General features: G+C 24.4%; 2 protein-coding genes across 2 annotated transcripts; one reads left to right on the top strand and one right to left on the bottom strand.

Moving 5' to 3' along the window:
• Positions 1-1,001: 1,001 nt before the first annotated feature.
• Positions 1,002-4,953, top strand: LOC122498368 (testis-specific serine/threonine-protein kinase 1). The gene is made up of 4 exons (XM_043606062.1): positions 1,002-1,085; positions 1,476-1,649; positions 2,310-2,560; positions 4,344-4,953. Exons 1-4 carry the CDS (start codon positions 1,002-1,004, stop codon positions 4,951-4,953), a joined length of 1,119 nt encoding a protein of 372 aa, XP_043461997.1.
• Positions 4,954-5,711: 758 nt separating this feature from the next.
• On the bottom strand, positions 5,712-14,484 carry LOC122498433 (anillin-like). The gene is made up of 7 exons (XM_043606150.1): positions 14,377-14,484; positions 13,956-14,052; positions 13,645-13,774; positions 11,158-13,097; positions 7,264-8,031; positions 6,735-7,102; positions 5,712-6,099 (listed from the first exon to the last, which is right to left on the bottom strand). The coding sequence occupies exons 2-7, from the start codon at positions 13,983-13,985 to the stop codon at positions 5,967-5,969; spliced, it is 3,369 nt and encodes a 1,122-aa protein (XP_043462085.1). The 5' UTR covers positions 13,986-14,052; positions 14,377-14,484; the 3' UTR covers positions 5,712-5,966.
• Between the last annotated feature and the right edge of the window lie 24 nt (positions 14,485-14,508).

The raw sequence follows: 14,508 nt of genomic DNA, 5'->3' as shown, positions 1-14,508 counted from the left end.
AAAATAGATTTTAATGCAACGTTGAATATTTTTTCAAAATCTCCATATGGGAAACTATGTGGATTTTTATGGATTCTTGGAACAAATTTTTCTACGTGCACAAGTGGTAAATTTTTATTTTAGAATCAAATAATTTAATTAACTACTTAAAATAACTAATTTTAAATTATTTAAACTAATATACAACTATTTTAATCAAATCAAACATTAAAATTAATTTTCATTAATTAAATAATTTAATTAGGTAATTAATTAAAACAAATAAATTAATTTTTATTTAATTAAATAATTAGAACAGATAAATTAAGTTTTATTAATTAAATAGTTTCATTCATTAGTTATAACAATTATATTAATTTTCATTTAATTAAATAGTTTAATGAAACAATTAAAACAAATTAATTAATTTTTATTATTTAAATAAATTAATTAATTAATTACAACAAATAAAATTTTTTAAATTAATTTTTAAAGGTTATTTAACTACTTACAAAAAATGTTTTAATTTTTAATTTATAAAACCAGATAAATTAATTTTGAAATATTTAAAAAGTTCAATTAATTAAATAAATTATTTCAATTAAATGATTGATTCATGATAATTGTTTTTATTATTATTAAATTAAAGAAAAGAAAAATAATTATTATTTTTATTATTAGTGTTATTATTGATACTTTTCTAATTATTATTATTTGTTAATTAATATTATTGTTATTATTGAATATTTTTATCATTATTATTTATTAGAGTTATTATTAATATTATTTTGTATTCTTATTATTGTACCACATTTATAATATAATTATTAAAATTATTATTATTATTATTATTTATGAACATTAATAAAAAAAATTCTATTTTCAAACAGCAATCAAATTTAAGTAAAAAGAGGCTAAAAACGAATAATTGACAAAAAAATATTTTTTCTTTGAACATTAATGTCGAAAATACAAAAAAATTTGATCAGGAGACAGTAATTTTCCAATGCTGAAATTTTGGTATGGCCTCACGTTTAAGCCCTCGAAACTCGGAAGTAAATGCTCTTGAGCAACGTGGCTATTTTCTTGGCAAAAAAATTGGACAGGTTTAAAAAAAAATTTTTTAAAAACAAAAAAAAGGAACGACAAAAGCAAAAAAAATTAAATAAAAAAACAAATTAATTAATTAAAAAAATATAGGGTCAGTTGAGGTAAATAGAAACAAGGGGTAAATCGAAACAGTAGTTATTTCAGTTAAATAACAAATTTCTTTTAATAATTACGGCCTTAAACCTTGATGCTTATAGATCACCCCCAACAGGTTCTGAGCATTTTCTCATTTTCCGTTTGTCAATTAGTGACAGTATATACTACTGTTTCGATTTACCCCTTGTTTCTATTTACCCCAACTGACCCTATATATTTAATAAATTAATAAAAAAAATAAATAAAAATATTGATATACTTACGTTAATTTTTTTCTTACACACAAACAGGGTTCATATGCAACTGTTCACTTGGCTGAATTTTCCGATGGAGTTAATCCAAAGAAAATGAAACTTGCATGTAAAATTTTTGACAAAGAAAAAGCGCCACCCGATTTTTTAGATAAATTCTTTCCCCGCGAACTCGAAATTTTAACGAAAATTGAAAATCCTCATATTATTCAGGTAATAAGGGGAAAAATATAACAAATTCTTTTTTTAACTTTATAAAATTAAATTTATAAATTACATAAAACTGTCTATACAAGAAAACAAATTTTATTTGATTCAAATAAACGATTTTACTTTTCTATTATAACAGATAAATATTTTCTTGAACCGACTAATTTTTATTTGAATTAAATAAAATTTAATTTTAATCCAATTTTTTTCACACAGAAAAAAGTGAGTGTTATTTTAACACTGAATTCGGTGTTAAAAGTGTCTGCATCAAACTTTAGCTCGGAAGTGTTATTTTAACACTGAAAATAAGGTAAATTTTCTATTCTAGAAAATTTATCCTCACTAAAATTACCCTACCAAAATTTACCCGCATCAAAAACAACACTCGCTTTTCTCTGTGCAGTGTAATATAAATTTATAAACTTATTAATATTATAATTATAATTAATATTAATTAATTTATATAATTACAAAATATTTACTAATTAAACAAAATTATAATATTTAATATTTGATAATTTAAATTAAATAAATAAATGAATGTTAAAAAATATAAATAAAATAAAATTCGAAAATAATTTTTCTATTAATATTATTAATAATATTAATTTATTAATATAAATACATAATAATAATAAATAAATAAAATAATTTCTCACCAAGGTTCATAGTATTCTTCAACGTGGTCCGAGGGTTTTTATTTTTATGCGTTACGCTGATAACGGAGATCTTTTGGATTTTGTTAAAAAAAAGGGCTTTATTCCGGAGCAACAAGCAAAATTATGGTTTCGACAAATGGCTTCCGGTTTACACTACCTTCACGGCAAAAATATTGCTCACCGAGATTTAAAATGCGAAAATATTTTACTGTCACGAAAATTCAACGTTAAACTAGCAGATTTTGGATTTGCAAGGTATTCATTTTTTTTTTTTTTTTTGAAAATTTAATAAATTTCAGCGTCATTAATAAATTAAAATTATATTTTTTTTCTTTCAAGGACATTTAAACTATTATGACGTCACGACTTTGGCAAAGCTTGCGTTCGAAAACTGTGACGTCATAATGGTTCAAATGTCCTTAAAATAAAAATTTTAAAAAAAAAGAATATCAGACTTTACACACGATAATTCCTAACTTTTTCCTAATTTCCATCAAAAATATATTTACTTCTTTCTTATCCTGCTAATAAATTAAATTAACCTGCAACGAATTTTATTATTCATAAAAGAATTTAAATATTTATAAAAATTAAAAAATTTAAATTTTCTAAATAATTGATTTCTGTTGACTAATTTTATGCAAATTCTAATTTAAATAATTATTGAATTCCTGAGAAATTTTTATTATTTATGAAAATAATTGAATTCTTACAAAGATCTTTCCAAAAAAATTTTTAAATTGAATTTTGTTTGGAAATTTTTTGAAAATAGTAGATATTGAAAATCATTGAATTGCGAAAAGTTTTTAAAAATAATTAAATTTTACAAAGAAATCTATTAAAATTTTTGACAGTAATTAAATGTCTGTTTGATTTATTAAACTTTTTTTTGAAAATAATTGAATTCCTAAAAAGCATTTTATTATTTATGAAAATAATTGAATTCTTTCAAACAATTTTATTAAAATATTTTAACATAATTGAATTCCTGTGAAAAATTCTAATATTCTTGTAAATAATTGAAGTCTTCCAAAGAATTATAAAAAAACATTTTTTTAAATAATTGATATTTTCGAGGAATTGAAATTAAATTTTTAAGAAATAGTTCCATTTTTTAGCAATTCCTGTAAAATTGTATTAAAAATAATTTAAATCCTGCGATGAATTTTATTATTTATGAAAATAATTTAATTCTTTCGAACAATTTTATTAAAATATTTGTAAATAATTGAATACCTGAGAAGAATTTTATTATTTATGAAAATAATTGAATTATTGCGAAAAATTTTTTATTAAAATTATTAAAAAGAATTGAATTTCTGTGAAAAATTTTGTTATTTTTGAAAGTAATTAAATTCTTTATAAGAATTTTATAAACATTGTTTCAAAGGATTAATTTTTTCGAAATATAATAAATATTATGAAAATTTTATTTTAATTAATTGAATTCTCGTGGAAAATTTTATTTGTGAAAATAATTGAATTTTTCTATTAATTAATTTAAAATAGTATTAAAAATAATTCAAATTCTTTGAAGAGTTTTATTATTTATAAAAATAATTGAATTCTTGCTTAGAATTTTATTTAAATTTTTTTTAAAAAATTGAATTTCCATGAAAAAATATTATTATTAGTGAAATAAATTGAATTATTGTGAATTATATAAAAAATTTTGTTAAGTAATTGATTTTTCGAAATTTTGTTTGAAAATGCCATTTTAATTTAATGGAATTTCTGTGGGAATTTTATTATTTATGGAAATAATTGAATTTTGGATGAATTTTATCAATTTTTTTTTAAAATAATTGAATTGGTTTGCGAAATTTTATGAAAATACTAAATATTGGAAATAAATGAATTGCGAATATTTTTTGAAAATAATTGAATCGTTTTAAAGAATTTGATTATAATGTTTGAGAATAGTTTTTTTATTTCAAGTATTTGCGAATTTAAAGTAGTGGAAATTCTAAAAATCTAAAAAGGCCTGGAAAATCAGAAAAAATAAAAATTAATAAAAAAAAGATTTTTTTCTATCCAGATTTTGCATTGATGATGACGGTCGTCGTGTATTAAGTCAAACATACTGTGGATCAGCGGCGTACGCCGCACCGGAAGTGGTGTCCGGCACACCATACAATCCAAAATTAGCCGACGTTTGGTCACTTGGCATAATACTCTATATAATGCTAAATGGCTCAATGCCATTTGACGATTCAAATTTACGCAAGCTTCTAAAGGATCAAATGTCAAGAAATTGGATATTTCGTTCACGTGTACGTGATATTATAACATCGCAGGCGAAAAGTATCGTTAGACACATTCTCGAGCCCGATATGACGCTAAGATTGACATTGGATCGTGTCTTGGGACACGATTGGGTTCGCGTCAGAAAGGATAAAAATAATTTAATGACAGGAAGACTTGTACATTCAGCGCCACCAATTCGACCACAAGTAATAACGAATTTAAAAAAAAATTACCTTACTATACATTATTTTCCCCCTCAAGTTTCTTGTTCTTGGGAAATTTGTCAATTTAGCAAAATTTCTCTATTATCGATATTTTTAGCGTCGATAAAGTCGATAAAGAAGTTCACTACCTTCTGTTTCACGTTTCTTTTCATAATCTCATTTTTCATTAAATTATAATAATTAAATTGTAATTGGAAATTAAATTATCATCTAATTTAATTTCCATTTTATGTATCTTAATTCAACTTACTTCAATTTACTTTAATTTTAATTAAACTTTTGTAATATAAAGTGTAAACTTTATACTTCATTAGATTTAAATTTTCAAATTAAAATTCTTAAATAATTCCAGTAATTTATTTTTCAACCTTTTTTAATTCCTATAGAATCCAATTCATCCGGAGACAGATTCCAAAATTGAATCCGAACGAAATAGCGTAATTGGAAAATCATTGAAAAAGTGAAAAAAAATTAAGGGAAAGTAAAAAAAAAATTTATCCGAAACTACTTTTACAAAATTTAAAACTAAATCAAGAAACTTTATCCAACTTTTATTTTTAATTTACACTATTTTATAATTATATTTCACTCTATTCTCAATTCTATTTTTTATAGAAACGAGAAAGAAATAAGTGATTATTTTCCAAGTGGAACTTTTCTTTTGATATTGTAACTTTAATTTCATATTTATTTACAATATTTGATAAAAATTGCAATTTATATGTGAGAGAAATGTATTTTTTTAAAAAATAAAATTGCTAATTTCTACATTACCGACTGTTAAAGCGGTAAATCCCTACTGTACCAACTGTCGGTAAAATAGAAATTTTTTATGGTCGATTGTAAACATTTATAATGTAATAGAAAATTCACCCTAATAGAACCGAATAAAGAAATAAATTTATTTTTTTCAAATAAATAATAAACTTACCAAATTGTTTCCAAATTTCAATTCTTTTTATTTTAATTCTGACAAACTGATTAAATTCTCAGTTCTTTTAAAATCGAGTCACTTCTTCATGGCATGGAGAAATATCAAAGATTTACTCTCATTCCAAGAAACAATTATTCATTCTTCTTTTCATTCATTGTTTTTCTTAAAAAATAATTAAGAAATATTATATTAAAAAAGTTGTGTTTTTTTTCATTGGTAAAAAAAAATAAATTAGTTTAAAATTATTCATAAATCTCTACTTGTATAAAGCAGACGCCATGGGATATAAATGACCCTTTACGTTCCATTCTTGAAAAACTGTAAGTATATGATTTAATTTTGTCTTCCATTCCATTAAATCATGAAGAGAATCACATTGCAAAAGATGTCTGAAAAAGAAGTTTAATAATTAGGTTCTCAGGGTAAATAAGAAAATCTATTTTATCGACTAATGGAAAGATCGAAATCTACTGTACCGATTGTCGGTAAAAGTAATTGTTACGTGTCCAACAATCGACAGAAGCTTAAAAACTACGAAAGTAAATTAATTATAATTTATGAACTACATTTCAAGGAATAGAAAATTAACTCTGCCTTATCTACTACTGGAAAGAGTGAAATCGACCAACTGTATCGATTGTTGGTAAAAGTAAAATTTACATTGCCAACAGTCGGTAAATTGTTAGTAAATTCTTTAAAAAGTATGATAATAAAAAATTTTAAATGATGAACTATTTTTCGAGGAGTAAGAAATTTACTCTACCGTATCGACCACTGGAGAAATCGAAATCTACTGTACCGATTGTCAGCGTAGGCAGAAGATTAAAAATTACTAAAGTAAATTAATTATAATTTATTAACTACTTTTCAAAGAATGATAAAAAAATTAACTCTGCCTTATCGACTAGTGTTAAGAGTGGAATCTTCTGTATCGATTGTTGGTTAAGGTGAAATTTACGTTGTTAACAGTTGGTAAATTTTCATAAATTCTACTAAAAAGGTTAAAAATTCCAAAATTACTTACTTGATAATTGTGCAGCTAGCACGACATTCCATGACACCACTATTTCTATCATCCTTGTTTCTCTGCCTCGATATTTCAATGACAAATGTTCTTGGTCTTGCACAAAGTGTACGACTAATTGTTGTCACATGATCGCTTAATGATTCCATCAAGTTAATTGTTAAAAGTGGCGGTTTAACCTCTTGTTCTCGGGGATAATTCCAAAACATAAGCATATGTTTCTCCAAAACACACCATCTTCGATTCCAAGCTGCATATCCTCCCATTTCATCGCCGTAATTCAAAAAACCGGCATGATGGACATCTACCTCCAATTTACTAGTCACTTGCAAATCTATTGAATTATGTAACACGGAATTTCTCGGTACCTAGAAAATACGCCAAGAGATAAAAAACCTACATTACCGACTGTTGGAAATGTAAAAATCTAACATATCACTGGTCGGTATAGAAGAAAAGTACATTACCAGCGGTCGGTAAATTTTTTTCAAAGAAAAGAATTTCATTTATATAAAAAAATCTTACTTACAGACATTAATGGCCACGGTGGGTATAGAGAGAGATCGTGAACTTGAAGTTCAACATAACCCTGTAGAGTAAAACTTGTTTCTCTAATACCAGAGAATTTAATCTCATGACTTCTCAATGAAACTGGTCTCTCTGATCTTTTCAATAATTTCGTTGGCGATGGACATGTCGTGTCACGATCCATATCTTTTGTATAAAACTTATCGACATTCCAAATATTATGAAATTTTGTACTGAATACACGTACTAAAATTTTAAAATCAGGATTTAAATTTGGAATTGTTATTGAGCCGGTAAATGGAATTTTTGTTGTACCATCAGTGGGACAGGTGACTGCTTGCGTTGACCATACTGTTAAACCATGGGTAATAACAATAACAAACCATTCGACAATATCTTTTGGTCTTTCTAATTGTAAAAATGAATCCTTCAATGTCAGGGAAAAATTATCGACAATTATGTTTGCCTGTTGAGTGAATGTTGTCTCTGATTTTGTACCCGAAGTGATGGCTTTTATTTCATTAAAGAGAGCTTGTTTTTTTAGTTGGGCTATGAGTAGAAGACGTTCTGATTCAACTTGTTCTGGTGATGATTGGAACATTTTTATAGAACGACAATAATCTAGTGCTTTACTCGCTTGATAAATTCGTGTTTGTTGAATGTTTACCTCTTGGATTAGTGGTTGTAATTTTTCATTTAGTTCACTGTTTGGTGGTAAAATTGGATTCCATACTTGTTTCATTGTTTCCTTTAGACTAGGACGAAATTTCTGAAAATTAGTAAATATCCGTTCTCAGTTGAGATATGTCACTTTTATTTCTATTTTAATCGTTTTCGGCGTAAAATTCAAAAATTCTAGGAAAATTTTATTAATTTTCATAATGTTTCTCTAAATACTTAGTAAGTTTTATGGAATTTTTAAAAACTGATGTTCATCATATTGGACCTGCCATATTGAATTTTTAAAATACAGACATAGAAATTACATTAGAACTCTACGAGAAATTTAAAAACATAAATTTGTAAAAGAAAATATTCAAAAATGTAAGTAAACATGTTAGTAAAAATTAAAAACAGATGTTTTTAAGTATTTTTAAAATACAGACATAGAAATTAACTTAGAGCTTTGCAAGAAATTTAAAAATATAAATTTGTAAAAAAATATTCAGAAATGTTAGTAAAAGTTAAAAACAGATTTTTTTATGTATTTTACGAATTACAAAACACAACAAATTGCAAAATTCAAAATAAGGAAAGCAATATGGTAAAAGAATTTTTTGATAAGATAAATAATATTTCACATTTGAAAAAAGGTACTTAAAAAAAAAGAAAAGAAATGGTGCTTAACAAAATTGTATAATCTTTTTTTATATCTTAGAGATAAATTAATTAATTTTCACCTAAGAAAAGAAAATGGTCTTGGTAATTAATATCATCCAAATAATTAAATAAGTTAGAAAATAGCACTTTTTTAAAAAAAGGATTTTTTCCCAAAAAGACAGCGTAATGGAAAACTGTTTAATATTTATTTCTGAATTAAAAATAATTTTTCCTTCAGAAAAGAAAATAGTCTCGATAATTAATTTCATCCAAGTAAAGAGTTAAGTTTAAAAAATGGCACTTTTTTGATAAAATGTACACTTCTTCGGAAAAAAGGGTACATTACCGACAAGCCGGATTAGTAAGGAACTGCTTAGTATTCATCAGTGAATGATAAAATGATTTTTCCTTGAGAAAAGAAAATGGTCTGAACCCTAATTAAATCCAAATAATTAATTAAGTGAGAAAATGGCACTTTTTGGAAAACTTGTTTATTCCCGAAAATACAGAGGAATGGATAACTGTTTAATATTCACCTCTGATTTATAAAATAATTTTTCCTTGAAAAAAATGGCCTCGATAATTAATTTAATCCAAACAATTAATTAATTGAGAAAATGGCACTTTTTTGGAAAAAAGGGTCCATTTCCAAAAAGCCGAATTAGTAAGAAACTATTCAGTATTAATTACTAAATTATAAAATAATTTTTCCTTGAGAAATGAAAATGGTCTCGAAACTTAATTAATTGTTGATTTGAATAAAAAATGTCACTTTTTTAATAAAAATTCCACTTTCTTGAAAAAAGGGATCATATCCGAAAAATCGCAGTAATAAGAAACTGTTTAGCATTTATCACTGAATTTTAAAATAATTTTTCTTTGAGAAAAGAAAATGGTCTCGAAACTTAATTACACCCAAATTGTTAATAATTATAATGAAAAGTGCATTTTTTGGAAAAAAGGCTAATTACGTCCAAACTTCTTGTTCTATATATTATAATTTGCCAAAACAAAAATGCTGAATATAAATTGTTAATCAGGGTGGTCACAAGTTTCAGTTTATCAATTTCTCTGACAATTTACTGATATTAAAATTATTTTCTCTGGCAAATTTTTTTTTACAGAAAAATATGAAAGTTTACGGAAAATGAGTAAAATTTATGAATAATTTCTAAAAATTACAACTATAACCCTTCCTGAATTCAATTATTTTCTATAATTTTGAACCAAACTTCATCTCTATATCAATTATTTTAAATAATTTTCCGAAAGCTCTTCAAGAATTAAATTATTTAAAATCGAAAATTCTATTTTTTATAATAATTATAACTGTCCATACTTTTTACTTCAGTCTATGAAGGTATATAATTTTCTAGAAATAAAAATAATCAAATTTTTGAAGAATTTTAATTGTAAATATGACCATGATTTCTGAGTAAATAAGTCCAAAAAAGGAAATTTTTATTTGCTTTATTTGAAGATAATTAAATCTTAAAAAATTATGATAAAAAATTATAAGAATTAAATAGTTTTTAAAAATATTTTTATGTAATTTTTCGAAAACAATTCAATTTCTTAAAAGAGTTTTTGTATTATTTAAAAAAAAATTAATTAATTTTTTGATTAATTTTAATGAAATATTTTTACCTAATTTACCTGATTTTTTTCTCCAAAATGTTAAAAATAATACTAAAATGTTATTATTCTTTGTATGTATTTGAATTTTCGAAAATATGTAATTAAAAGTTCTGAAAATACTAAATTTAAAAAAATTAAAAGCTAATTTTCATTAATTTTCATTTTAAAATTTACGTTTAAAGATTTTTAATTAAAATTTTTGATAAGTCAATTATTTTGAAAATTTGTAATTAAAATTCTTCAAAAGTTGATTGTCAAAAATTCTAACAAAATATTTGAAAAAAATTAATTATTTTCAATTAAATTTTACAAAATTTTAATTATTCAAAACCTTTAATTGTATATATTTCGAAAATTTAAATAGAAAAATGATTCAAAAATAATTTTTTAAAGATTTGTTTATAGTTATTTTTTACACTATAATCATTGAAATGAATTACATTTAATACTAAAAAATATATTTTAATAATGCAATATTTGGATGAAAAGTCGAAAAAGTCGCAATTTTTGAAAATAAGTCGAAAAAAATCTCAATTTTCTAAATTTCCCTAACAAAAAATTTTTTTTTCCTGACATTTCCCTGACTTTACTGACTTTATTGACATGTGGCCACCCTGTTAATATACATTTTTTAGTACAAATTCTCAATATAAATTCTAAACAAATAAAAATATTTAAATAAAAAAATCCCCTCAAATATAAATACTCAAAAAAATGTTAAAATATTAAAGAATAAAAAAATTATCAACTCAATATTAACAAACAAAAATATTTAAATAAAAATCCCCCTAAATATAAATCTTGAAAAGAATATTGTTAAAATATTAAAGAATACAAAAATTATCAACTCAATATTAACAAATAAAAATCCCCCTAAATATAAATATTGAAAAAAATATTGTTAAAAAATTAAAAAATAAAAAAATGATCAACTCACAGTTTTAATCCGTTTTGACAAAGATTTGTAAGCGCTGATTGTTCGATTTAACGTTGAATGTCGTGAAAAACGTCGATTTTCACTTCGTGACGAATTTAATATCCAACTTTGAAGTGATGTTCTATCGCCCGACATTAATTCAGTGGCATCTAAATTTGAATTTGTCTTATCCAATCCATATGTCATTGATGTACTATATAGTTCTTCGCCTAAAGCTTCCTCTAAAAATTTCTCCACCTCAAACGATATCGAACAATCGGATATGCGTTGACTCTTTCTTTCATTTTCATCTTGACTTGCCGGTGAATTTGGATTTATCGATGATATCATACTGTCAACATTGGATGGAGAATTTGTCATTTTTGTTTTTGTTAAATCATAATTTGACGATTTTCTCGTTGATTCTAAATTTGGTTTTGTTCTCCATGGCATTGGTGTTTTAAATCGAAAGAAACTCGAATTTCTTCGTAGAAAACTATTTGAATTTTCACCCGTTGAACTTGAATTTTGTTTTGGTTTTGAAGATTTTCTTGTTGTTGGGGATTTGAATACTTTTTCTTTCGATTCATTTAATTCGTCGATTGATTCATTTTTTGTCTCTGTTTCTTTTTCGAACACTTCTTCTTCTTCTTTATCTTGTTTTTTATCTTCGATATTTTTTTCCAATTCCTCTGTTTTTGGAATCGATTTTTCACACTCTTGGATTGAATTTTGATTCTCGATTTCTTTTGATTCGTCATTTTTTTGATGGAATAATTTTCTTGGTGTGCACGTTTGGGATTTCGAAGAAATTTTCAATGGGGAAAATATTTTTGGTGTGTCGGACATTTTTTCAATTTCTAATGCTTCGGGTCGAATTTCGAGATTTTTTATCTCCTCGTCTAAATTGTCGATTATTAATGACAAATCCAAGGATTCATTTTCCGATTGAGTTTCGTGTAGTTTCTCCAAATTTTTCGATATTGATTCGGCAACCGGAAGTGATGATAATTTAATATCAGTCGTGGGAATATCTAAATTATCTTCTTCAATAATTTTACAGGTGACTTTAACTAATTCTTGTGATACTTCGATGTTGTCGGTACTTTTGAAAAAATCACTCGCATCCTTCCAGGTTTCATCAGTTTTCTCCAAATACTCATCCTCCGTGTCGAGTCCTTTCACAAATGTCGATAAGGACAATTCATTAATTGAATTTTCCTTTTTTTGTTTTTCACACGTTTCGTTTGTCTCGAAAGTATTCTCCGAAATATCGAGTTTTCTTTGAAAATTTTCCGGTGAAAAATATTCCGTCTTCTCTTGTTTTAAAGAAGTAAATTCTGAACGAGGCGAGAAATATTCCGTTTTCGTCGACAATGGCGAGAGGGGATTTTTCGTTTCATTTTTCGATGGTAGAAATTCTTCACTCGATGCAATCATTTTATGAAGAAAATTACTTTTTGGTGAGAGGAAATTTTTAGGCGACGATACATTTTTTTTGATTCCCTCAATTTTCGAGTCGATATTTTTACATTTTTTGTTTAAATTTTCAAAATAGTTGTTGATACATTTTTTTACTGTGTCCTCCCATTCGTATTCGTTTGCCTCCATATTTTTCGATTCATTCAATAATGAATTATTTTTACTCGAATCTGATAAATTTTCTTTATCAAATTTATAAAATTTCTCCGAATTAATGGAATTTTCATCTTTTTGCTCGAGAAACTGATTTTTTTTATAAAATTCGTCAATTGTGAGATTTTTCGCCGATTCGTGACTATTATTCAATGTAGATGTATTTAATGTTTCGATGTAATTTGAGGGAATTTTTGACCATGACGTTGATGCGGGACAAATATTTTTTTTCAATTCATTATTATTGATGTTGAGAAGACTTTTTCTCGAATTTATTTTACCCTCTTTTTTTAAATTTCTTCCTTTTCCTTTCTCGTCTACTGGATCTGTAAGGGAGAAAGTTTGATGAATTTTTAATTAAAAACATTTATTTCTTATTTTTATTTGAAAATGAAAGAAACAAATTTAAAAAAATTAATAATTTTTTGAAAAATATATATACAAGTTTAACGAAAACTTAAAAATAAATTTCAAAATCTCCCTTAAATTCAAGAAAACAGAAAAAATAGCGAAAAGAAATATTCAAAAATTAATTTTACAATCAATTTCAAATAAAAATTAAATAATCAGGAATTTAAAAAGTAAATTAAAAGATTAATTTGCAAAAAAGATTTAAATAATTGTAATTTTTTAATTCATAAATTTTCTTTTCGAAAAGATTGTAAATTTCAGTCAAAAAAATGTGTTTTAATGAAAAAAAATATAAATAATTTTAATTTTAAATAAATAAAGATAATTATATTAATATTAAATAAAATATTTATTTTTATTTTAATTAGATATTTTTATTTCAATTTAAGACAAATTTTCAGTTTAATACAAGAAATTGAAGAGAAATTAATATTTTTTTAGATATAAATAATAAACACTCACCAGTAATTTGTTCACTAGAAGAATTATTGACATCAATGGCTCGCAAAATATTTAATTTTCTCCTCATAGAATTAAAATTGGATACATCATCACTGTTCTCTTTTTTCAAACCTGCTCGACGTAACATTCGCTAAAATAAACAACAATAAATGACCTTTCCTGAAGGATCTTTGCTTTCGATAATATTATCAATTAAATTTCCACATAACTCTCAATTGCATTTTAATTTCACTTATTTACTTGTTGTTCAAAAAAAGTCATTTTTAAAGAGAAACTGCTTTTATTTTATAAAAATTATGAAAAAAACTTACTCTTGTAAATTGTTCTTGCTCGTTGTCCATGAAGAATGAAATTTATTTTCTCCTTTGTTTTAATTATACAAATTGCGAAATTCCATAAAATTTGATACTGTAAGAAAAACAAACGAGTATTTATCTATTCTTTATTTCAGGAAAAGTAGAATATTTCAACATTCAAGAAATTGGACTTGGAAAATACGAAGTAGAAAATAAAAGTATTAAAAGGGAGAAATATAGTTAATTTATATTTATTTTATGAATTAAAATGTTCGTTGACAGTGAATGAAAAGTTAAAGAATTGATTAGCAGACAATCTTGTCAAATATCAACCAGTTTGTTAATCTCTTCGTTAGTATTTAATCATTTATTTTATCATTTTAATTAGTTTAAATGATTTTTAATTGTAAAAAAGGAGAAAAAAATGTTTACATACCGTGTCACATGGTCTACATAAGTTTTCTTTGGTTTACTTTTTAAGGTTATGTTTCACAGGGTTGGGTTGGCACACGCACCGAGTTTCGCCATTTAGTAGAGGGGGGAATTTAATCCTTGTACTTTTACCCTA

The sequence above is a fragment of the Leptopilina heterotoma genome, unplaced genomic scaffold (genome assembly GCF_015476425.1).
Source record: "Leptopilina heterotoma isolate Lh14 unplaced genomic scaffold, ASM1547642v1 Lhet_15, whole genome shotgun sequence".
Lineage (NCBI taxonomy): Eukaryota > Metazoa > Arthropoda > Insecta > Hymenoptera > Figitidae > Leptopilina > Leptopilina heterotoma.
This window is presented reverse-complemented; position numbering and strand designations above follow the sequence as displayed.